This window comes from Myotis yumanensis, unplaced genomic scaffold, assembly GCF_028538775.1.
Source record: "Myotis yumanensis isolate MYYU_CA2020_CCGP unplaced genomic scaffold, mMyoYum1.0.hap1 SCAF_3, whole genome shotgun sequence".
NCBI lineage: Eukaryota > Metazoa > Chordata > Mammalia > Chiroptera > Vespertilionidae > Myotis > Myotis yumanensis.
In genome coordinates, this window is record NW_027223754.1 from 172,959,902 (window position 1) to 172,984,830 (window position 24,929).

Below are 24,929 nucleotides of genomic sequence, written 5' to 3' on the forward strand. Positions count from 1 at the left end.
TCAATTAATAAAAAAAAATTTAATACTGGAAGAAAATACAGGCACTAAAGAAAAATTTTGGAAACAATATGAAGCTTTTAAAAATGTAGCCAAGTGCATATAGGTGTTAGAAACTAGGACAGGGAGCTAGCAGCTGTTGAGTGCATGCCTTGTCTAGGCAGTGTGCACACATCATCGGTTTGTGTCATCATCACTCAGCTTATAGGTGACCACACTGATTATGTCAGTGTAGTTAGTAAGAACATGCATAGAGGTCACATATGGCCTTGAGTCCTCTCCGTGGCATTTATAACCATGTGGAAGACCTTGGACACATGGTTTAACTAGGGGTTGCAGGAGAAGGGGCTTTGGCGTCAGACCCTCAACTAAGTCCTGGCTTTTCCCAGTGAACAGCTCTGTGATTTTTACAACAGGAATGATGAAACTCACTTCATATATTTGTTGTTAGAATTAAATGATGTATATAAAGAAGGTTTAACATAATTTGTGGTTTTGAAGGTTCAAAAATAACAAAAATTCAACCACTGATTCGCCCAAGTAGTAATTAGTAAGTTTATTGTGCACACACCAAAAAGAGAATTTCGGAACCAGGAGCACTCAAACCAAACACGGACTGAGACTCAGGGGTATTGTTATAAAGCAGTTTATATAGTGGGAAGGTGGTGACTGTTTATTCTTCACAGTGATTGTTTATAATATTAGAGTTTTCTTAAATGATAGGGAATTGGACAGTGATTACCTTATACCAACCTTGGGAAAGTCTTGAGTTCTGCTTATGATTTTCAGAGGCGTAAACAAGAAGTGATCCAGGTCAAGTTCATCTTAGAAAATAAGCAAAATTAAACTTTGTTTGTGTGACTAACTGATTGTGTCTGCTCGGGGAATTTTCAAGGCTGGTTTCTGCTTGTTTTTATTTTAGCAGTGGACTGTAGTAAGTGCCTAATAAACAGTGTTGATAGTGAGGATAGAGCTGGGTGGGGGTGGGGGTGGGGTGGTAGGCCAGAGCTCATATAGAAACCCAGGCATATCTAGTTTCACACCACTTCCTTTTTTTCTACTAACTGATTCTGGAAGAGATCAGACAGGATGGTATGAAAATGTGCCTTGAATCAAAATCAGCTGTAGTTTCTGAAGCAGAATAATTCTTTCAACAAATATGCAAGGCACAGACAGTTCTGGGGAATAGGACTTAGAGTCAAGGAGCCCAGCCATATGGAAACTAGTCCAATGAGAGGGATAAACAGTGAACAAGGAAACAAATACATAAACCGACTTCTGACAGTTCTAAGTGCTGTGAAGAAAAAGCAGCCTAAGTGGATACATTTAACTGACAGGTGTGAGGCAAAGTTGGCTCTAGTTGCTAAAGCAGCTGGGTGAGTGGGGATTTTATTTTGTGAAGCAGGAAATGCTGAAGGAGAAGTGAATTGGTCTGGAATCAGGTGTACTGTTTTGCCTTGTACAATTTGAGATGCAGATTATAGAGGACTACATATTCAAATGCTGGTTCAGATGAAGAAGTTGGGCATGTGAGTCTGGAGCTCAAAGGTGAGGTTAGCATGGTATGTTAATTTGGGAGACATGAGATTGAAGGAGATCCATGGGGAATAATACATCTATGGAGAGAGAAGAAGGAACTTGGGGGCCCTGGTCTGGGAGCTGGATCCAGCCAAGGAGACTGAGTAGAGGCATCCGGTGGTGCAGGAGTAAAACCAGGACAAAGTGATTTCTGGAAGCTGATGATGGAAGTGTTTCAGGAAGGAAGAAAAGAGCAACTGTTTCCTGTGTTGCTCTTAGTTGAAATTGGATCATTGGATTTGCAAAGTGAAGGTAGTTGGAGACCTTCACAAGCACGTTGTCAGTGGCTTGTCGAGGATGAAAGCCTGCTTACAACGGGGTTGAGGAGAGAACAGGAGCTAAAAGATATAGATGACTCTTAAGGGGATTTTCTGTAAACTAGGACAGAAAAATTAGGTATGAACTGGAGGGTCATTTGTATTATTTAAAAGTTGATTTTTCAGTCTTATTTTACTGTGGATGATACTATATGATACATCAAGATTATAGGCTGATGGGAAGGATTCAGTAGGTGGAGGACCTGACATTGGGATAGAGGCATGGATAATTATTACAGAGCAGTATTTCCCAAAGATGTAAAGGATTAGGATTCTGAAGAAAAGTAGAGAGGTGAGTCTTGTACGGGGGGGATGGCAGAGTATATGAGTCCAGATACAGGGAGATTGCCATTGTGATGGTGAGAAGAATTAGTTCTCTACTAATAGCTTCTGCTTTCTCAGTGAAATAAGGAGGGAGGTCATTAGTAAGTGCAGAAGCTCTTGGGAGGTGTTTCCCAACAGAAAGCTTTGTGGGCTGTGTTCCCTGCTCTACTTCAGCCGGAGATGTTATTCTGTGTTTCTACCATATGAATCTTGTAGATTTCATTTGAGCAGTAATGTTTGAATAAAAGGCCCCCCAATGAAGAGCCTACTTTATACCTTTATTTTTTCACCATTTTATCAGATGATTTCCAGGAAGTAGGGCATCACAGTCAGTTTTTATGCATAGACAATATTTTCATTTTTTATTATAGGCATGTATACTGTTCCAACCCCCTAATGTAAATTACAATAATTTATAAATATATGAAGTGAGTCAGAAGGCCTGAGAGGAACTACCTGTTGATTTGCTCACTGCTATGAAGAAACTATAGCATAGGGATTTTCATTGACCAAGAGATGCTGATATGAACCAAGCCAATTCTGAAATGATGGAAATGGTTCATTGTTACTGAACTTCTTGAACCTTTTAACGATGGTGGTAACTTTTCAAATTATTTGTTAACTAGAGGCCCGGTGCACAAAAATTTGTGCACTCGGGGGGGAAGGGGGGGCCCCTCAGCCCGGCCTGTGCCCTCTCGCAGTCTGGGACCCCTCAGGAGATAATGACCTGCTGGCTTAGGCCTGCTCCTGGGTGGCGGAGGGCAGGCCCAATCCCTAGGTGCAGCCCCTGGTGGGGCTCAGAGCAGGGCTGATTGGGGAATTGGGGCACCACCCCCTGTCATGCACAGAGCAGGGCGGATTGGGAGGTTGCGATGCCACCCTCAGTCATGCTCAGGATAGGGCTGATTGGGGGGTTGGGGCACCACCCCCTATCACACTCAAGGCAGGGTCAATAGGGAGGTTGCGGCGCCACCCCCTGTGATGCACAGAGCAGGGCCAATCAGGGGGTTGGGGCGCTGCCCCCTGTCACACACAGAGCAGGGCCAATCAGGGGGTTGGGGCAGTGCCCCCCCCCGTCACGTACAGAGCAGGGCCCATCAGGGGGTTGGGGAGCTCCCCCCTGTCACTCACAGAGTAGGGCCGATAGGGGAGTTAGGGCACCGCCCCCTGTCACACACACAGCAGGGCAGATCAGGGGGTTGGGGTGCCGCCCGCTATCACCCACAGAGCAGGGCCGATCAGGGGGTTGGGGCGATGCCACTGTCACACTCAGGGCAGGGCCGATGGGGAGGTCATGGCTCTACCCCGTCACACACAGAGCAGGGCCCGTGGGGGGGGGGGGGGTTGGGGCGCCGCCCCCTGTCACACACAGAGCAGGGCCCGTTTGGGGGGGGGGGGTTGGGGCGCCACCCCCTGTCACACACAGAGCAGGGCTGATCAGGGGGTTGGGACGCCACACCCTGTCATGCTGATCTGGTGCCAGGAGGCCTTGCGGCTCCGCTGATCCCGGTGCTGGGAGGCATATTACCCTTTTACTATATAGGATAGAGGCCTGGGGGGCGGCTGGTTTGCCCTGAAGAGTGTCCTGGATCAGGGTGGGGGTCCCCACTGGGGTGCCTGGCCAGGCTGGCTGAGGGGCTGAGGGCTGCTTTCAGGCTGGCGGTTTTGACTGCTTTCAGGCTGGCGGGAAGCTCCCAACCACTCCTTTTTTTCTTTTCTTTTTTTCTTCTGGGCCAGCTTTAGCTCTGGCTCTAGCTCTGAGGCTTCCGCTGCTGGTTTGTTTGCCGTTCTATAATCGAAACAATGTATAACTTCAGCTCTGAGATCCCAGCCGGCTATATTTGTTAGAATGTTTCAAACTGCCAGCTCAGAGGCCGGGAAGTCAGGCGGGAACGTTGCAGTCTACAGTCCCTGGAGCAAGCAAGCCTCATGTTCGCTTCCAGCTGCCTGGCTGCCAGCCGCCATCTTGGCTGACAGTTAATTTGCATAAGGATACGCTGATTAGCCAATGGGAAGGGTAGCGGTCGTACGCCAATTACCATTTTTCTCTTTTATTAGTGTAGATATATACTTTAAACAAAATAAGTATTTGATGAAAATCATTTAAAGGAAATAATTTATATAATCAAATTATTAATTCAGTTTAATAATTATATAATCAAATTATATATTCAGCTTAATATTCAGTGAGCAGTGAGGAAACAAATATATGCACACACAGACACGTGGACTCCGCTGTTAAGGGGCTTAAAAGCTAGTGGTAGATGAAGAAATATATAAAAGTAGTCATTGTACAAAGTCAAAATATAAGTTAGATCAGAGGACTATGAAAATAGGATTAAGAAAATTATTCTGATGTTTGAGTCAGAGAAGAGAAGACCCTATGGGTGAGATATTATTTCAACTGGACCTCAAGGGATGGATAGGATTTGGGAGGAGGAGTTTGGGGACTGGTATAAGCATTCTGTGAACATAAAGAACTTGAAATAAGGTATAGAAGTATGACAGTATATTTGTTCACTGAGTGGTGACAAGTTCAGTGCTGCTGTATTATGGGGGTTAGATTTGAAACCAGATAGCAGACTATTTTGAACACCATAACAAAGAGCCTGTAAATATTGGGGAAACACTGAATTTGTGTCTTGAAGAAGGGAGTGGAATGATTATGGCTGCTTTTTTAGTTTGATGATTAGTCATAAAGGTTGGACTGGAAGTGGGGGATAATTTGTGGACATTTGACAAGCATATTTGTTGACCAACCCAAAGTAGTATATAATGAGGAAAGAGAAACCAAAACTGAGCTGATATTTCCAGAAGTATTTTTAATATCTTTTATCTAGAGAGAGAGAGAAAGAGAGAGAGAGAGAGAGCAGGGATATCATGTTTGTTCGTTTTATGTGTGTGGACTGTGGAGGATTCAATGAATTTGACTTTGAATTTGTTGAGTACTAAAGTTGTTCTACATTATTTGTTTGCTTATTTGTTTGGTTATGTCTTGACTTATTTCCTAAATTATTTGGGAAAGTTTACAGTAAATATTTTAAATAAAGTGAAACTAAAATAAAAATTGGTGCTGATTATGGAAATTAAAAGTTAAGAGAGAAATTCAGAATGGGGAAAACAAACATGTAGACATATATTATTGACCATAAAGGCATAAACACTTATTAAGGATTGGTTGAATATTTAATTCTGAGTCTCCTGTCAGCCATAACAGGAAGAATAATCCAATCATTATGTGATTCCCACTATCCAGAATGAAGAAAAATGAAATAATACTTTCACTGGCATTTACATGCTTTTTTTGAATTTATTGGGGTGACATTGGTTAATAAAGTTATGTACGTTTCAGGTGTACAATTCTATAATACATCATTTGTATATTGTGTTCACCAACCCAAGTCAAATCTTCCATCACCTCCTTACCCTCTTCTATCTCCCCCCATGAGACTTCTTATAGGCGATATAGTTAATAATGCCATATATAAAGTTAGTTCTTGCAGCATCAGGGCACATATATTACTTTGGTGACCATGGAGAAGGACAGGATTATAGGTAAAAATTGCATGTACATGGGCATGTTTTTTGTTGCATTTTTAGAAATTAAAAGATTGAATTTTGGAAGTAGTAGACTGGATACAGTAGAATTTAAAGAACATATGTGGGGTAAAACCTTGGAGAATGCCTTCAAAAAGATAAAAGAGGGCCTGGTTGACATGGCCCAGTAGTTGAGAGTCAACCTATGAACCAGGAGCTCACAGTTCCATTCCCGATCCGGGGACATGTCCTGGTTGCAGGCTCGATCCCCAGTAGTGGGCGTGCAGGAGGCAGCTGATCAATGATTCTCTGTCATCATTGATGTTCCTATCTGTCTCCCTTCCTCTCTGAAATCAATAAAAATATATTTTTTTAAAAAGGATAAAAGAAAAGGACCCATTGAAGGTCACAGAAATGGAACAACGACACATTAGAGGCAAAAATCTCTAACATCAGAAAAGGCAAGGGATATGAGAATTTTACAAAAGAATCAGACATAACATGAAATGTAAGGAGGTAAAAGAGAATGAGTACTTCATTATTGGTATTAACATTTAGACTTTCGTTAATGGCCTTTTGAGAGAGTAGTTGCAATAAAAGGGTGGAGAATGGGAGTAGGGTAGCTTAAAAATGAAATGGCAGAAATTCAGGAAGTATGTGTAGACCCTTCAGGTAATGATATTGAGCAATTTTATGTTGGAAGGGAAGTAAATTATGGGAATTTACATCAGAGGGCTTCTGAAATGGTTTAAGATTTGAGGGACTTTGCAAAGTGAGCTGGAAAGTATGTGTGGATAGAGAATCTATTTTGATTATGACTCTTTAGTTCAGAATGCCATTTCAGAACAGATATTTTTGAGGTTATGAAAATGCCATTTTCTGGTCTTAAATATGTCAGTCTTCTTGTTTTATTAGAAATGATTTAGCTTGCTTTACCCTTTTATAATTATTCACCTGCCACACAGATCTATTTTGCTTTTTGTTAAAAGACCAAATGGATATCTAACAATAAAGTGAAAAAGCTTCATATCAATAGGCTAAATAGAATATTTATGAGTAGTACTTTTTAGAAAAGTGCTGGAAAACAGCTTTTTATTATTTTTCTGAAACATTTATAGTAACTAGATGAATAATGAATGGGAATAATTTATAATAGCTACATACCTCACTCAAATAGAACATTCTTTTATACTCCTCCATACTTACATAACGTGGCTCAGTAGTTACGTCAAGGCTATATTTCACATAAAGAACTATATATTTTAAATAAAGGTTGCTAAAATAGTTTTTTCTAACAGAGTCATAGAATCTTGGGACCTCAGAGGAGATGATGTTCTAGAATATCCCTGGGAAGCATTCAGCTACGCATTGCTTTACTCTGTTTAAATTGTGCATTCAGCCCAGCCAGTGTGGCTCAGTGGTTGAGTGTTGACCTATGAACCAGGAGGTCATGGTTTGATTGCCAGTCAGGACACATGCCAAGGTTGCTGGCTCAATCCCCAGGAGGGGGTGTGCAGGAGGCAGCCGATCAATGATTTTCTCTCATCATGAATGTTTCTATCTCTCCCTCTCTCCCTTCCTCTCTGAAATCAATACAAATATATTTTTTTAAAAAAAAGATGAATTGTGCAAACAAATGGTCATGAGCCATAACTAGAATACAGTCTAAATAAGCCATGAACAAGTTGAATGGTGGGATTAGAATCATTTCCACATCTCTGACAATGAATATAACATATGCTTTTTATATAGGCACAACTGAAAATATATAGAAATAACTTGTATTTTGTAATTAAATTTTGCAGTTAATGGGCAGATTGCATTTTTAAAAGACTAAGCTTCAGCAGTCAGAAAAAGTAGACAGATCAAGCATTTCTACGTAGAAACTCAAATTTCCATGAGTATTTTAAATAGACACATCCTGACTCCCTTCACAGATTGCTCTTGACCATATGGTAACTGCAGATATGCCTCAAAATAACACAGCCATATGTAGCCTTTCAAATACTGACCTCATCCCTAGAGAGCCATCTTTATCTAGGAGAGCATCTCAAGCCATATCAAGTAAAATGACGGTTCATGGCATGGGAGATGAGCAGAATCTGCTTAATGAAAAACAATCACACATTAAAAATAAAAATGTCAAGGAAATAGGGTTAGATGCCTACAGACATTGAACAGCAAGGGCATCTGGAGAAAGGTCTTTAGAATTCTCCTTGCCTAGTCATTATACACTGCAGGATAACACATAAAAGCAGCTTAAAATCCCCTTCTGTGCTGTGGTTATCAGAATGGATTTAGTGAAAATGCTAAGGCATGATCAATAGCAGTGCAGGGCATGGATATCTGTTCTTGGCTAGCAGACACTGAATGCAAATATTTCCTGTCTGCTGGATGTGCTCGGGGAATACCAATATATGTTTTGTCTGTTTCCCACCATACAATATCTAGAGTAGGATATGTGGAACTCACTCTCCCTTTCCCTGCTGCCAATTATTCTCTGTTGAAATTCTGGCACAATTTTTCAGAACTTTTTTTTTAAAATATATTTTATTGATTTTTTACAGAGAGGAAGGGAGAGGATAGAGAGTTAGAAACATCGATGAGAGAGAAACATCGATCAGCTGGCTCTTGCACAGCCCCTACTGGGGATGTACCCGCAACCAAGGTACATGCCCTTGACCGGAATCGAAGCTGGGACCCTTCAGTCCACAGTCCGACACTCTATCCACTGAGCCAAACCAGTTAGGGCAGTGGTCGGCAAACTCATTAGTTAACAGAGCCAAATATTTTTTAAACTTAAACTATATAGGTAGGTACGTTGTTATTAACTTAATTAGGGTACTCCTAAGGCTCAGGAAGAGCCACACTCAAGGGGCCAAAGAGTCGCATGTGGCTTGCGAGCCGCAGTTTGCCCACCACAGACCTAGGGCAATATAGGTCTTTTTCTGTGTTTGTTTGTTTGTTTTAATCTTTATTGTTGAAAATATTACATATGTTCTCCCTTTCCGCCCATTGACCTCTTCTAGCCCACCCTTGCCCCTGCCCCAGGCCTTCACCACCCTATTGTCTGTGTCCATGGTAGAGAGTATTTTTGAATTACCACTGTGAACAAAATTGATTCTAAAACTCATCATCCAGCCTGTGGTCTCCAAGTGTCTGTGCACCAACCCACCTGTATTTAGCGACCGAACTCATTCATGCAGTTTCCTTGTACGCTCTGTTGTGTTAATGGCATGATGAAGACAGCTTTAAACTTCACTTGTTCTGGCACATGTGAACAAATGGAGACTTTGTTATTGCCCTGTTTATTTTCAACAGCATTTACATTCTGACGTAAGTGCTAATTATTTGATGAATTGAACCTTCATAAGTGAAAGATGAGAGTACTGGGAAATCCATATTTTTAATGAATGTTTCTCTTTGAACCCAATGCTCTAATGCCTACTCCATTTTTTGAGAACTAAGTACTAAGTTCTTTTTATAGAAAATTTTATTTCTTACTCTATATTTAATAACTGACACTAACATTATTTAACCTGTAGGAGACCATGATTTTTTATCTTTTATTTTTATCTTTTTGGTGGAGGTAATTAAAGATTGGGAGAAGTGAGTAGGGGCAAGATAACTACTTTGGGATTAGACAATATATTTTAATAGCCTCATATATTTGGCTCATTTTTATACTTAGTTCTTTGGTATTTTGGGGATAATTGAGATTTTTCTGAGAATCATGCTGACAGAAAACACAGTCTCTTTCCTTCAAGATGTATGTTTCAAGGTACCAAAATATGTTAGCGGCAGTCATGCTCCTGGAAGCTGGCAGAACAATCGTGATTTTGGATATTCTGCCCCAACTGAAGATCATGAGCCATTGCATTTGGCCTGATTTTTATCTTTTTGGTATCTTTATTCATGGTTAACTATCACAAATAAAGCCAAATATAGCAAAAAAGAACAGTAGAAAATACACAAATTATGGTTAAATTTTCATCTTTATTCTCAATGGTGCTTATTTGTTGAATACCCAAATCTGAGAAAGGAACATGCTAAGAGAATATTATTCAAATATTTATATAAAATTCAAATATTCATATAAATACATATGTTTTTAACCAAATAAATTATTACTTTTTTAGAAGCATAGTTCATATATCTTAAAATGTTCCAATCTGATAGATTTATAAGATGAATACTTAATTTCTAGGGAGTCTGTACATGATCTAAAATGAAGTCAGGTGAATGAGATAATTCTAATTTACCTGTGATTGTATGAATAGTTTAGCAGCATATATCATTGAATTTGATAGAACTTAGTACTAAGTGCCATTTACTTTATGAGCCTGTGGTATAGATCATACTGATTTATCACTTAGTGATTGATAAATAACCTGTGTAGGAATGTTCTATTAATTATAAAAGAAATAGAAATTATAAGTATAGCATCCATTCTTTATATTAATGAAGCTCTTTGAATTATTTTCTCAAATTTAAAAATGAAGACTGTTTACAAGAAGGAGAACTCACAATTTGTTGATGATTTTCAGTTTAAAACTTTCAAATTATATTTAGCTATGGAGAAGTTCTACTTGAGAGCTGATAGATGAAATTGTAGCATCATTATTTGAGTTTTGGTGCTGTACACTTCATAAGCATTACCTCTTTCTATCAAAACACACCTCTGAAGTAGGTGTTACCATATACGGAGGCCTGTGAGTCTCAGAGAAGGTAAGGAACCTGCCCAAGGTCAGACAGCTTCTCATTGCTGAGCTGGATTCAAACCTGGGATTCCCTGATTTGGAGACTTGCTGTTTTCACTATTCACCATTGCTTATGGTTGTGTAGCCTTTAGCAGATGCAAGTCATAGATAGTCTTATATCTCAGTGTGTAATATCTATTGAAAAATTAGGTAGGTGAGAAATTTTTTATATCACTAAGAATGACAACTTGTTATGAAAATACTGTCAGAAAACCATCAGGTTTAGAGTATGTGGCCTTTTATTAAAAAACTAGAGGCCCAGTACATGAAAATTCGTGCACGTGGTGGGGTCTCTTAGCCCAGCCTGCATGCTCTCATAATCTGGGACCCCTCGGGTAGGGTCCAGTCACATCGCAACATGGCTCCGGTTCCCTGGACCTGTGGGCCGGGGGAGAGGGACCAAGAGGCCAGTCTGATCGCAGCATGGCTCTGGTTCCCCAGAGCTTGTGGGTTGGAGGAGGGACCCAGAGGCCAGTCCAATGGCAGCATGGCTCCATTCCCACAGCTCCCTTCCGCCACTGTACTGTGGGTGGCTGGGGCCCTCAGCTCCCTCCTGCCGCCACGCAGCAGGTGGCCGGGACCCAGGACTGACTCCTGCTGTGGGCAGCCAGGACCCAGGACTGACTCCCGCCGTGCGGCTGGGACCCTAGCCTGATGTTCAGTCGTCCGTCTGGAGGTTTAGGTCATGACGAACCCTGGCTCTTTATATATTAGGATTACTTTATTCAAGGACAGTCTAAATGTTAAGAATATGGTTGTTGAAGAAAATGTACTCATTTATTTTTAGAAAGGGGTGTCTCCCCTTCCTCAAGAAAGGTTTTTTGAAGTAATAATTCTTAATTTCTCACCCTCAGCAATACACTACACTGCCTTAGCGGCTAACAAGTTCAGAGATCCCTTGCGTAGAGGATGCATTTTAGGATTGCCTTTCAGTGGTTCTCAACCTTCCTAATGCTGCGACCCTTTAATACAGTTCCTCATGTTGTGACCCAACCATAAAATGATTTTCATTGCTACTTCATAACTGTAATTTTGCTACTGTTATGAATCGTAATGTAAATATCTGATATGTTATATGTTTTCTAATGGTCATGACCCACAGGTTGAGAACTGCTGGATGTAGATACCTTTGATAAAGGAAATATTTCAGAATTTAGAAACAATTCTTAATAGTAACAGAACAAGGTTCTTGTAAACAGCATTTTAGGAGCATTAAGCCCTATCCTCATCTCTCCTTAGAAGCAGAAAAGAGTCTTTCCTTAGCAACCTGGAATAATAATGACTAGATTAACTCAGCCATTGCCCACAGGCCTTAATGTAGCATGATCGGCTCACAAGCACGCAGCTGTAGATAGCCGGCCCAACGGAACATCTTGGCAAATTGATTGCCTGAGAGGGATTTCAGGATGTATTGGCATAAATGCCAGACTGAAGGAATGATTGAACCACATGGGGCTGAATTTATCGATAGCAGCAGTCCATTCTTTCAAACAGCACATGTGCCAAGCACCAGTTTGCAATCACAAACACCATCTGCTGCAGATTGAAGAGGAAGACAGCATGGGTGTGCGCAGGATCTTAGTGTAGTTTATAATTAATCACAACTGTGTTTAACAACTTGCACTGCATTCAGACTGCTTCAATCTTGAGTTATCAATCACCATTATTTGTTCTGGTGTTTCTTTCTGGCTCCTTCCTTCCTTTCTTCCTCATAGTCAGTAAACAAATATTTATTACATTTCTTCTATTTGCATGACCCTAGGCTAAGTACAGTGGGAAGCAAAATGATAAAACTTGAGCCATTTAACCCACAAGTTCAGTGTGGAGGTCAAATCCAGTGCAGAAGAGACATCAGCCACATAAACCTACAGAAACCAATTAGCCAGCAGTGAGAGCAGAAGAGAGGTATAAAGGGGACACTGTGATTCAGTTGACAGAGTAACTTCTTTGGAGAGCAGGGGTGACCTCATAGAACAGGAACATTATAAGAGACAGAGATGTGAAAATATGAGGCTTATTTTTATGAAACAGGTTAACCGAAGATTGTTGAAGCATTGCCTGTTAGTGGAGAAGTAGCATGAGGTAAATCTTGAAAGGTAGTCCAGGGCAGGAGTGTGTCCCTATTGAAATAGGTGCTGATGGATCTATTATCAAAGGTTTTGAGCAGGCGAGTGAAGTAAGTGATCAGTGGTATGCTTTAGCAGATAGGTTGGCAGCAATGTGGAATGGCTGGGTTGGAGATGTGGAGACCATATATAATGCTTTGCTATTGAATATGCCATGTATTAGTATTAGTCAGGATTCTCCAGAAAAACAGCCAATGGGAAAGAGGAAGGAGGAAGGGAAGGAGGGGGGGAGGCAGGGAGGCAGGGTGGGAGCGGGGAGGGAGGGAGGGAGAGGGGAGAGAGGGAGAGATATTCATTCACCATGAGGAATGGGTTTGCACAATTATGGAGGCTGAGAAGATGGTATAATCTTGCCCTGTGCTAGCTAGAGACCTAGGAGAGCTGACAGTGTGAGCCTGGGCAGAAGACCAACGTCCCACTTGAAGCAGGCAGGCTGCGAGAACAAACTCTCCCTTCCTACTCTTTCGTTCTGTTTGACCCTCAGTGGATTGGATAATGCCCACCTGCATTGGGGAGGGCCATCTGCTTTACTCAGTCTGCAGATTCAAATGTTCATCTCTTCCAGAAACACCCTCACAGGCACACTCAAAGTCATGTTTAACCAGGTATTTGGGTACCCTGGGACCCAGTCAGGTTGGCACACAAAATTAACAATCACACATAGTGTATGCAAGGAAGTTTATCATCTCTAACCCTCATAATGGATAGTACTACTACTACATCCGCCGAACTGAAGAGGAGATAGAGGTTTAGAAAGGCTGACCATGCATAAAACCTCACAGCAGCTACGCCGTGGAGCTGGAGATTCCACATTGGTCTGCGTAAGTGCTGTTTGCTGCCATGCACTGTCCCTCCCAGGAGACGGATGTGAGCCCAGCCGGTCCAGTAGTGAGCTGGGGAGGCAGAGAGGGCGCAGGTGCAAAAACCAGAGGAATTTTCTTGACATTTTTATTAGAATTTTGCAACTTACTGGATATGGAAAGTAGGAAGAGGGAATGAAGAGCAAAGTGCCACCTTCTCTGATCTTGACCTATTGTGAAATTAGGTAACACAGAGTAGAGAGCAAGTTTGGGAGAAGGCATGGCTTCTGTTTTATAGGTACATCTTTCTGGGTCCTGTCCTCTCCCTCAATCCCATAATACTTTGCATGTACCTCTGTGCGAGCACATAAGCTGTTGAGTAGCTTCCTTTATTTCTGTGTGTGACTCCTTCCCACCCTTCACTATGAGCTCCTCCAGGGCATGGCCTCATCGTGTTTCTGTACCTGATGCAGAGCAGGCGCACTTGGCCAGAGAGGCTGGAGAGAACACTGGAAGGCCAAGGAGGAGGAGGGTTTGAAATGGATGTTGGGAGAATACTGGCATATTTGGGAGACAGCTAGAGATGAATGGAGGCTCCTCCAGCAGCATAGAAGGCCTGACTCACAGACACTGTATTTCTCATGAACCAGGGTGGCCTGTTTTCCTAATTATTTGCAAACAATGCTCAACGCCTTGGATATGGGAAGGGAGAAAGGAGTAAGGTGAAATGTATGTTTTGAAATAGATAACTAAAAGCCAGGATGAATAGAGTATGTTTGTTTCTGGAGCTTGAAAGTGCTTCAGTGTTGTGGTTTGTCACACTGAGTAACAAAAATTATTCTTTTATGCTTAGAAAAAATCAGCTTATTTAAGTGTATATGTAAAATTTCTTGATGTTCATGTAATGACCAAGATGTTAGCTCATGCCCTAGCTCTACATGCTTATTAGTTTGTGATTTGGGCAAGTGTCTAATCCCTCTGTGCTTCCTTTCCTCATTAACACCACCTGCGCTGCCTGCTTTGTGAGACTCTTATGATGATGAAAAATGGGTCATGAGGCATGAAGAGCTATTGGAATATTAGAAAATCTACTGAGATTTGAGCAGACGCCTCATACTCTTGGCGTCTGAATGTTATGGACTGAATGTTTGCGTCTCCCCCAAATGGATACATTGAAGCTCTAATCCCCAGTGTAATGGCATTTGGAGGCGGGGCCTTTGGGAGGTAATTAGTTTAGATGAGGCCATCAGTGTGGAACTCTCATGATGGGATTAGTGCCCTTAAAGAGAGAAAACAGATCTGCATCTCTCTCTCTCTTTCTCTCTCTCCCTCTCTCCCACCCCCCCCTCCTTCTGTCTTTCCCCTGTGGTCCCTCTATTCTCCCCCTCTCTCCCTCTCCCTCTCCTGCATCCTTCCACTCTCTCCCTCTTCCTGTCCCCATGTGAGCGCACAGTGAGAGGATGGCCATCTACAAGCCAGGAAAAGAGCCCTGATCAGGAACCAAATCTGCCAGCACCTTGGTTATGGACTTCCCAGCCTCCAGAACTGTTTTACATAAATAGATGTCTCCTATTTAAGCCACCCAGTTTATGGTATTTTTTATAGTAGCCCAAGCTGACTGAGATATTGGGTGATTAATAAAATAATTAAAATTAAATGACTGTGCAAAACATGTGCTGGTTAGTGCTAGATATCAGAAAGTCAAGTTTTCTTGGCAGTGGGAGCAGGTGGGGAGGGAGACATACTTCAAATCCTCATTGATCTTTTGCACACCTGTCTCCCTGAAGGGCATGAGAATGGCCTGCTCTGGCTGCCTTCCGGAGAGGACCAGGGTGTTGGATCCTTGCTGTGCTTTCTTATTGCCCAGTCATAGGGCCTCAGATTGGGTGCAGGGAGAGTCATATTTGAAGCTGAGCAGTGATTATCTTGCTCTCAGGAAGGGCACTTCTGTCTCCATGGAGGCACCTTAACTTATAACAGAGAACAAGACTGTCAGTGGGGAGACTGTCAGCAGTGGGGAAGCCGCCTATAGTTTGAATTTATTTTATTAGTCATGATGTGTTCTACTTTTTCTTCCTTAAGTTTTCCTTAATAGATGGTAAACCATAGAAATAAATAAAACAAAAAGAAAGAGAAAAATAGAAGCAATGAAAACCTTGAATTCTAAGGGTCCTCCATCCCGGCAGTTCCTACTTAGTAATCTGGCAGCCTACCTCATTGGTTCAGTTTAATCAAATACTGTTGCTTCTGATTAGTAACCCCTTTGTGTCCTTACTTAAGTGAAGGTCATGGTCTTTGAATGTCTGAATTTTATTCTTATCGTCCATTTTACCGTTTCAGCTCTCTTGACATCTAGTTTCTTGTGAAGTTTTTTTTAAAGGACCTCTATTGAGGTATAATTTATACACAATAAAAGGCACATGAAGGATGGAGCAAAAGTAGGTTTACAGTTTTGAGTTTATTCTTGTATTATCATTTATTAATTCTTGTATTATTTTCCATACAAGCAATTGTAAACCTGCTTTTGGCCCACGCTGTATTTAAAGTTTATAATTTGGTAAGTTTTTTCAGTATATACTATGAAACCGTTACCACAATCAAGATAGTGAGCCTTTCCATGCCCCTCAAAAACTTTCCTCTGTACCCCTTTCTTCCACAGGCAACCCCTGATCGGCTTTCTGTCCAACCATTTCGAGTTGGGAGAGAGTTTCTATGACAAATTCAATATTTTTAATAGCTTATAGGGCTGTGTTTTTAGTCTATTTCTTGAGTTAGCTTTGGAAGATCCTGTTTTTTAGGGAATTTGCCTATTACCTCTAAGATGTTGAATTTAATGCCAGAATTGTTAATGCACTTTTTAAAAAATTATTTTCTAAGTATCTGTAGAACAATCTCTAATGATCTTACGTCCCTTATTCATGATATTGGTAATTTGTGTCTTCTCTTTTTTCCTGATCAATCTGGGTATTAGTTTCCTATGGCTGCTGTAACAAATAATCACAAACTTGGTAGCTTAAAACAAGAGAAATGTATTCTCACAGTTTGGTGGCCACAAGTTCAGAATTAGTTCACTGGGTTGAAATCAAGATGCCCGAAAGGCTGTGCTCCCTCCTGTGGCTCTAGGGACAACCTTGCTTTCTCCAGCTTCTGGTGGGAGCCAGCATACTTTGGCTTATTGCTGCATCAGTCCAGTCTCTGCATTCATGGTCACATTGATTTCTCCTATTCTGTCCTGAGTCTCCCTTTGATTCCCTCCTGTAGGTACCCCTTTATACATGCTATCCTGTTAGAGCCAATTAGAGTAATCCAGGGTAAGCAAAATCCTAAACTAAATCACATCTGCGAAGTTCTTTTTGCCATCTAAGGTAACATTAACAAGTTCCAGGGATTAAGATGTGCTGGTCTTCAACCTTCCACAGTCTGGCTCAAAGTTTCCCCATTTTATCGATGTTGTCAAAGAACCAGCTTTTGGTGTCATTGCTGTTTTCTCAGTTGTCTTACTACCTGTTTCATTGATTTCCACTCTGATCGTTTTTATTTTTTTATCTGATCCGTATTTTTTGTTTCATCTGCCCTTCTTTTTCTGGTTTTGTAAGGTGGAAACCAAAGCCATTGCTATTAATTTTCCTCTGTTCTACTTTAGCTTCATTTCACAAATTTTCATATGCATCATTATCATACTCTTTCAGTTCAGAATACTTTGTGATTTTCCATTATTTTATTGATCCATGCAAAGGTATTTTTTAATTTCAGATTTGGGGAGAATATTTCAGTTGTCTTTTAGTTATTGATTTCTATATTAATTTTAGTATGGTCAGAGAACATTCCTTTGTGTGACTTGAATCCTTTTTAAAAAATATATATTTTTATTGATTTCAGAGAGGAAGGGAGAAGGAGAGAGAGGTAGAAACATTGATGTGAGAGAATCATTGATCCGTTGCCCCCTGCACGCCCCCTACTGGGGATATAGCCCACAAGCCAGGCATCTGCCCTGGACCTGAATCTAACCTGGTACCCTTCAGTCTGCAGGCTGAGGCTTTATCCACTGAGCCAAACTGGTTAGGGCGACTTGAACCCTTTTAAATTAATTGAGACTGGTTTTAGACCTCAAAATATAATCTGTCTTGGTAAATATTTCAAGACATTTACCATGCTTTTACTCTTGGAAAGAATGTATTCTGTTCTTGGTCAGTAGAATGGTGTTTAAATATCAGTTAGGTCAAGTTCGTTGAGAGTGTTGTTGAGGTCTTCTGTATCTTTGCTGATTTTCAGCCTACTTCTTCCATCAGTTATTGAGAAAGGGATGATGGAATAGCTGAGTACAATTGTGGGTTTTTATATTTCCCCTTGCAGTTATGTCATACATTTTGTTTCATACATTTTGAAGCTCTGATTAGTTGCATAGACTTTTAGGGTTGTTATGTCCTCATGATGAATTAATCCCCTTGTTGTTACAGATTGTGCTTTTCTGTCTTTTGGGATGCCTGGTGATTTTTTATTATATTCCAGATACTGTAAATTTTTATCTTACCGTTGAACTTTGTTCTGGGACGCTATTCTATGTTACCTGAAAGCAGTTGGGTCTTGTTTTTAAGCTGTTTTAGATGGTATTCACACCATGTTTAAGACTAAATTTATAGTATTACTGAGGTAAAACCTCTTGAATACTCTTTCTTATGGTCTAGGTCACTGATGGTGAACCTATGACACGCGTGTCAGAGGTGACATGCGAACTCATTTTTTTGGTTGATTTTTCTTTGTTAAATGGCATTTAAATATATAAAATAAATATCAAAAATATAAGTCTTTGTTTTACTATGGTTGCAAATATCAAAAAATTTCTATATGTGACACGGCACCAGAGTTAAGTTAGGGTTTTTCAAAATGCTGACACGCCGACCTCAAAAGGTTCGCCATCACTGGTCTAGGTTTTCACTCTGGTTGGAAAGAACAGGTCCTTTTCCCAGACCCGTGTGAATTCCTGAGGCTGATTTCTTTAATCCTTTTCTTTGGCTCTTTCCCTGCCTTGGTAGTTTCCTCACATATATCCACTCCTTAGCACTCAACTGAATACTTGCGGGGGGGGGGGGGGGGCTGTAGATCGCTATGGTCCTCTCCCATGAATCTTTCTCGTTGGCACTCTTCCCTGTGAACTGGAGCCCCCGTGGCATCCCTGGATTCTGAGCTGCATCTTTTCAGCTCATGGAAACAACCAAGATCTGCCTGATTCCCCTCCCTCTGTTGCAGCCTAGACATTTTTTCAAGGCATTAAGCTTGGATGGTTGTAGGTTTCATCTCATTTCTTTCCTTAATCTTAGGAGTCACTATCCTTTGTTCCTTTATCATGAGAAATATCATTTCATTCATTTTTGCATGGTGTTTTAGTTGTTTCATGTTGGAGGTAACTGGTGACTATTATTCTATTTTGACTGGAAATGGAAATCAAAAGCTAGGATCATATACAAAATATGTCCTGGTGCATTTTTAATCATACCGGGAGAGGCTTCTGTAGGCCCAGTCCTTCAGAGACACCTGTCCCCAGGAACAGCTGTACTTGTGGGACTGTCCTTGTCATCTCTGCCACCAGAGCCCCTGCCACAGCTGGACAACCATTGTGAAAGTACTTAGTGAGAGGTGTTCAGAATGAAGAAACAGATGGACCCATTTTGGGTTCTCACATGTATTGTTTTATTATGTTACTAGGGGCCCAGTGCACAAATTCGTGCACCGTGAAAGGAACTGTGGGCCTTGAGGCTGCGATGGGCACAGAGGCGGGTCTTGGCCCATCTTCTATGTCCCCGCCCGGCCCCCCCACCACAGCCCCCAGTCCCCTATCTGCCAGCAGCCCCGTTCCCACTGCCACTACTCCCATGTGCTGATGCCACGGGCAGTGAATGCAAGTGGGGCCGGCGCCAGCAGCAGGTGCAAGCTGGTCCAGCGCGGTCAGCAGGTTCAAGTAGCAGCTGCTGCCCTGATTGCCCCTCAGGAACTTGGGGAGGTGGAAAAACCCTCAGGGGAATCCGGGGCCGGCAGCGGGTGCGAGCAGGGCTGTCGCCGGCAGCAGGTGTGAGAGGCAACTGCTAGCCTCCATCACCCCTCAGAAGCAGGGGGAGGTGGAGAAGCCCTGAGGGGTGATCGGGCCGGCAGCCACCGCTCGCACCAGCTGATGGCTCCAAGCAATCAGGGCGGCGCCAGGCACCAGCAGTGAGTGCAAGTGGGGCTGGTGCTGGCAGCAGGTGTGTGCACTGGGCAGGACCATGGCACATGGGAGCAAAAAATTTTCAGTAACCACCAGAGGCTCGTCCCGATGACAGCGACCGGCATCCCGCCTTGGTCTGGCGCTCCCCCTCACCTGCCCCACCATCCCTCCACGGCATTCGCCCACCATGTTCCACACTCTGCCACCTGCTGCCAAGTCCCATGCACGCCCCCTGGTGGTCAGTGTACATCATAGCAACCAGTTGTTTGGTTGTTCAGTTGCTCCACTGTTCAGTCTATTTGCATATTAGCCTTTTATTATATAGGATATTCTGAGTCTTGCATTTCCAATCTACTTTGGTTATTTAGAGGTTTTAGTTTTTAATGTGTGGGAATTTCTGCATTTCAGAGACACAAATTTTTAAAAATTAAGTATGAAATATTTGTGTACATGAAGTGCTTTTAATGAAAAATAAAAAAATGTACATTTTTTTAAGTGTGACATTTTAAATTTTCACTTATGAACATTGGACCAATTAATACATTTGATTTTTTTCTTCTGTCTCATAGCTTCTGTGATATAAAGGTTAATAATAGTTTGCATTTGTTAAGTTTTATTGCCTAATAAAGCTAGGTTTATGATTTTACTGAAAGGAAATTTTTAAATTTTATGTATAATCAGATGTGGAACTGCCATGACCAAATTCATCCTTTTAAAAAAATCTAATAAAGAGCTACCATTGTTTATTTTAACAAGAAATTCAAAGCAAGAGAAAGTTCAAGCCAAGATTATCAAAACTGGAAAATAAATGTGACATTTATGTAATAGTTTATCTCTTGATATTTTGGCAAGTCAGATTTTAAGCCTAATTTGCCATAATTTTATCATAATATTTTTCCCTCCAAAATCAATGTTACCTAGTTTGTCCGTCAAATCATGGAACAATTTAATAGTAAAAGTAGATGCAGCTATCCAAAGATTACAAAAGGTTTGTTGAAGAAAGCCAGTTTCTCATGTGTGGAAGCCTCTAAAACCTGAAAGGGGGTTTTGCTTGTTTTTGTTCTGTTGTCAGTTGCTGTTTTATAAGTTTTCCATGGTTCAAGGTGAATGGTAATCTTTTTTATTTGAAGTTTTTTGTTTATGGATACAGGTAGATATTTATGATATCGTGTATGGTTTTTTATTCTGTGGCTCCTTTACAGATATCTAAATTTGCAGACAGGCCCGCTCATCAATTGATCCAGATAATAGCTTAATACCATGACAGTAAAGCTCCCCAAATCTACCTCTTTCACACAACCTTTCTAGGTTTAACACTGCCTCACTTGACTCTGAAGCAGTTTGACATTTAGAATGCTCTCAGCCACCTTCTAAATGGGTTGGCACCACAGTGAGCTTTGAGTGACTATCAGTGCTTCTCTATCTGTGTCCTGTCTTACCACTTAGACACACAATCATTTGCAGGAAATAAGGTTTTCATGTGATTAGTAACACACCAATGTCGAGATGAATATTCTCACTCCTATAATACTCAGTTCTAATTAATACCCTGGCTTGACATCCCACAATAACTTTTATTTCTAAGACATCGGCACGTTCTGCTCCATTTCTGTGAATTGGAATATTAGATTTCCAAAAGAATCCTGAAATGGTAAGACTTCCTTGGATTTTAATTTGTCTTGGTTTAGAGTTCATTAATGAAACCTGGCCTCCAGGGGAAAAAAAAAAATGCCTCTAATTAAGCAATTAACATCCCAGTGATTTCAGGCCATGTCTTCTAATAGCAGGAATACCATAGATCCTTAGAGTCCACGCTGGCCTCATGAGGACAGTATATAGAATACCTCTTGAAGGTGTAATTGAAGCACTTATGAGAATAGAAGGGGCACTTTTAGTAATTATGCCCAAATGCTGTACAGCAATTAGGTTAGTCGCCTTATTAAGGCCCCAGTGGTTCAGATCTACAGCTTTCCAGAATTGATCTAGAGTTCTGATAGAGAGGCCAAGCCATCTGCACCATATTGAAAACCTGTGTGTGTGTGTGTGTGTGTGTGTGTGTCTGTGTGTGTATTTAAATTTGCAGACAGGCCCACTCATCAATTGATCCAGATAATAGTTTAATACTATTACAGTAAAGCTCCCCAAATCTACCTCTTACCCTCTTACACACACACACACACACACACACACAGACACACCCACCCCTATATAAAATAGACATTAATTTTCTTTCTTTTATTATTTTTGGTAACTTTTATTAATAATATCCACTGTAGCCATAACAAAGTCTGATATCATGCCAAATTTCTTAACTTTAGTTGAGTAGATTAGAAAGAATTTTGTTACTTTAGTCCAGTGATGGCGAACCTATGACACACGTGTCAGAGTTGACACGTGAACTCATTTTTTTGGTTGATTTTTCCTTGTTAAATGGCATTTAAATATAAAAAATAAATATAAAAAATATAAATCTTTGTTTTACTATGGTTGCAAATATCAAAAAATTTCTATATGTGACACGGCACCAGAGTTAAGTTAGGGTTTTCAAAATGCTGACACGCCGATCTCAAAAGGTTCGCCATCACTACTTTAGTCAAATGAATTCTGTTTCTTGTTTAATTGTTTTTAATGAGTGCTATTTTTTTTTATGATTAAAGCAATTTGTCAATGACCTTGTAAGTAGTTCATCATTGAGTGGATTTTAAGTAAGAATTAATTGCCAAGGAAGTGGAAGAACAAAGAGTAGTTAATACAGCTTGTAGAGATTTAAGGAAGACTGATTTCTGACACTTAGAGTTATTTAGGTCTTCCTTGTATTCGCATAGATGTATGTCTGTTTTAAAAAGTACACTGTACCCAGATTTCTACAAAAGTCTATATGTTCTATTTTGAAATTCCAAGACATGTTGATTTCACAGAAATTTGGGGAAATGTATCCTAATGGGATAAATTACTATGGGAACTTAAAATAATAAATTTTTCTTTCTTTTTCTTTCTTTTTTAAAAAGCTGGACCTGTGATCTGCAGAATGTTGAGTTACCCCCCGACTCGCCGCGCTTTGATTGTGGGTTGTGGCCTACAGATGTTCCAACAGCTCTCAGGCATTAACACCGTCATGTATGTATTCCTTTCTGGATTTTCACTGAAAAGATTATGAAGGTATTATTTTATATGGAAAAAAAAGAATAGGACTCTTGGTGATTTGTTGTTATTAAATGTATAGGATTTTCCTTTTGGAAGATGCTTAACTTTATACTTTTTAAATCCTATTCATTTGTAACTAGAAGATGGTGATTTATTTTGTTTGTTGTGATTATTGGCTTTTTTGATTTCATACAATTTCTCTTTTATGCCATCCAGTTCTTCCTTACATTCTGAAGTAATGAATATGTTATTTTCATAAGCCATTTCTTGATGCTATCACTGTCAAATCACAAATTCAACTTTGGGGCAATTACAATGCAATGGGATAAGAGCACTAATAGAAATAATGTTTATTACAGCCAGAGTACAGTGGACCGGGGATGGAGAGGGAGCAGAGAAGTGGAGCAGGTGCAGGAATTCCCTGTTTTCTAGTTTTCAGAGTCATCCCCAAAGTTATATGTGTGTTAGGGGTGAAGTGATATGACTAGTAGGGGGTTCTACTATGTTTCAGTTATTCAATGTTAAACATGCTTTCGATGGCTTATTTTGTACTAGATACATAGCAGGGGAAAAAGTAGATATGGCCTTGGCCTCACAGAGTATATAGGGTAGTAAAGGAAACACTCATTTATAAACTCACAGTTTAATATATACTTTCAAATTGTGATCAGGGAAGTCTGGGACTGTTCTAGTTTTCCATGGAGCAGATGTTTGAGATCCTGGGTTAGAGAAAAGTCATGGTTTCTGCTGAGAAACTCGTCGTAGGGTGAAAAAGTGCTGAGTTTTAGAAGCTTTTTTGCTCCTACCTGTTGTTTAAAATCATATACAAGTTACATAAAATGAAAATTTGCCTGGTAAACCATTTAAATGTATTTGGGACTCTTGATATTTTTCTTTAAATTATTTGGGATAAGGTGAATTTTTTGTTTTTAATATTTTGAGAAGAGTGAGTTTCTTTTCAGTGATTATTAGAAATAATGATTAGGGACCAATGACTCATTAGATTAAATCAGGTTTTGTTAAGAAACTGCATTTTAAATACATCCACATCCTTGTTGAATTTGACTTTAATCATGATCCTTGTTAGACTACAATTTTAATATTTGATCCTCTCCTTTTTCTGACATTTCCTTTCATTTTTCCTCACTTTTATTAGCATGTTCGTTTGTTTTCTGGATGTGACCCACCATGACTGTTCTGAGATATGTCCACAGTCCTCAGTGGGTGATGGTACAGAATTGTAACATCACATTTTCCAATAACGCATTGCAGTAATAACTGTGTGAATATCTAGGTTATCAACATAATTTAAAATGTCTTTTTTTTTCTGAAAATCGTTTTCATTTGGTCTGCCCTTTTCTAGGCATTTAAACTTGACAAGTTTAAAAGCATAGAAAATGAATTTTTGTAGCACTTTTTTGGAAAACAGAGATTACATCAGCCAACTCTCATTGATTCGTGGTGGCTGAGGCCAGTGAGATGACTGTCCTAGTTCACTTTTAGTATTTAGTATAAAATGTGTTGATTAAGGTTTTCAAATGTTAATAAAGCATTCATTTCTCCAAACCCTTGATCTTTTCACAGTGAGATCAAGTGATGTGAATATAAGGATCTTGATACTCCTTAAGATTTGTGATAGTCATTAATGTTCTTTGCTTAGCACAAATGTTACATGATGCAGGTAATGTTGTCATACAGCTTTGGCTTCAGTTGAGTATTTATACCAGAAAGTAGGAAGAATAAAATAAGGTAAATGATGTTTAAACTTAGATTGTGTCACATGATGCAAATCTGCTACTCACTTAAATGATATGATACCAATGATAAATAACTGGTTATTAATAGCACACAATTTCAGAATTTATATCTTAAATCCATAAGACTTAGTATAAATTAATTTCATTGTAATAGTCTGTACTACTGTCATTATCTGGATGGAAAATAACTAACCTGGGACCCTCATGTAATGTGCTTTCTTCTGTTCTCTCTAGAGTCCTGTGTATGCTTGTGTATATGTATGTATCTTTTTCCAGTATTCTTAAGAGTCAATAAATATTATCATAAATTTTGTTTCTTCTAATTTAAAATAATCTTTTAATTGGAGCCTTATAATAGCTTACTTTTTGTTGTTTTTAGTAGAAAATATT

General features: G+C 40.2%; 1 protein-coding gene across 1 annotated transcript in view; it reads left to right on the plus strand.

Annotated features, from left to right (window-relative positions):
* SLC2A13 (solute carrier family 2 member 13) overlaps positions 1-24,929 on the plus strand; it is a 300,012-nt gene that overhangs the window by 128,430 nt on the left and 146,653 nt on the right. The window contains exon 4 of the mRNA XM_070410428.1: positions 22,647-22,755. Within this exon, the coding sequence (XP_070266529.1) occupies positions 22,647-22,755 (109 nt within the window). The remainder of the gene's footprint in view (positions 1-22,646; positions 22,756-24,929) is intronic.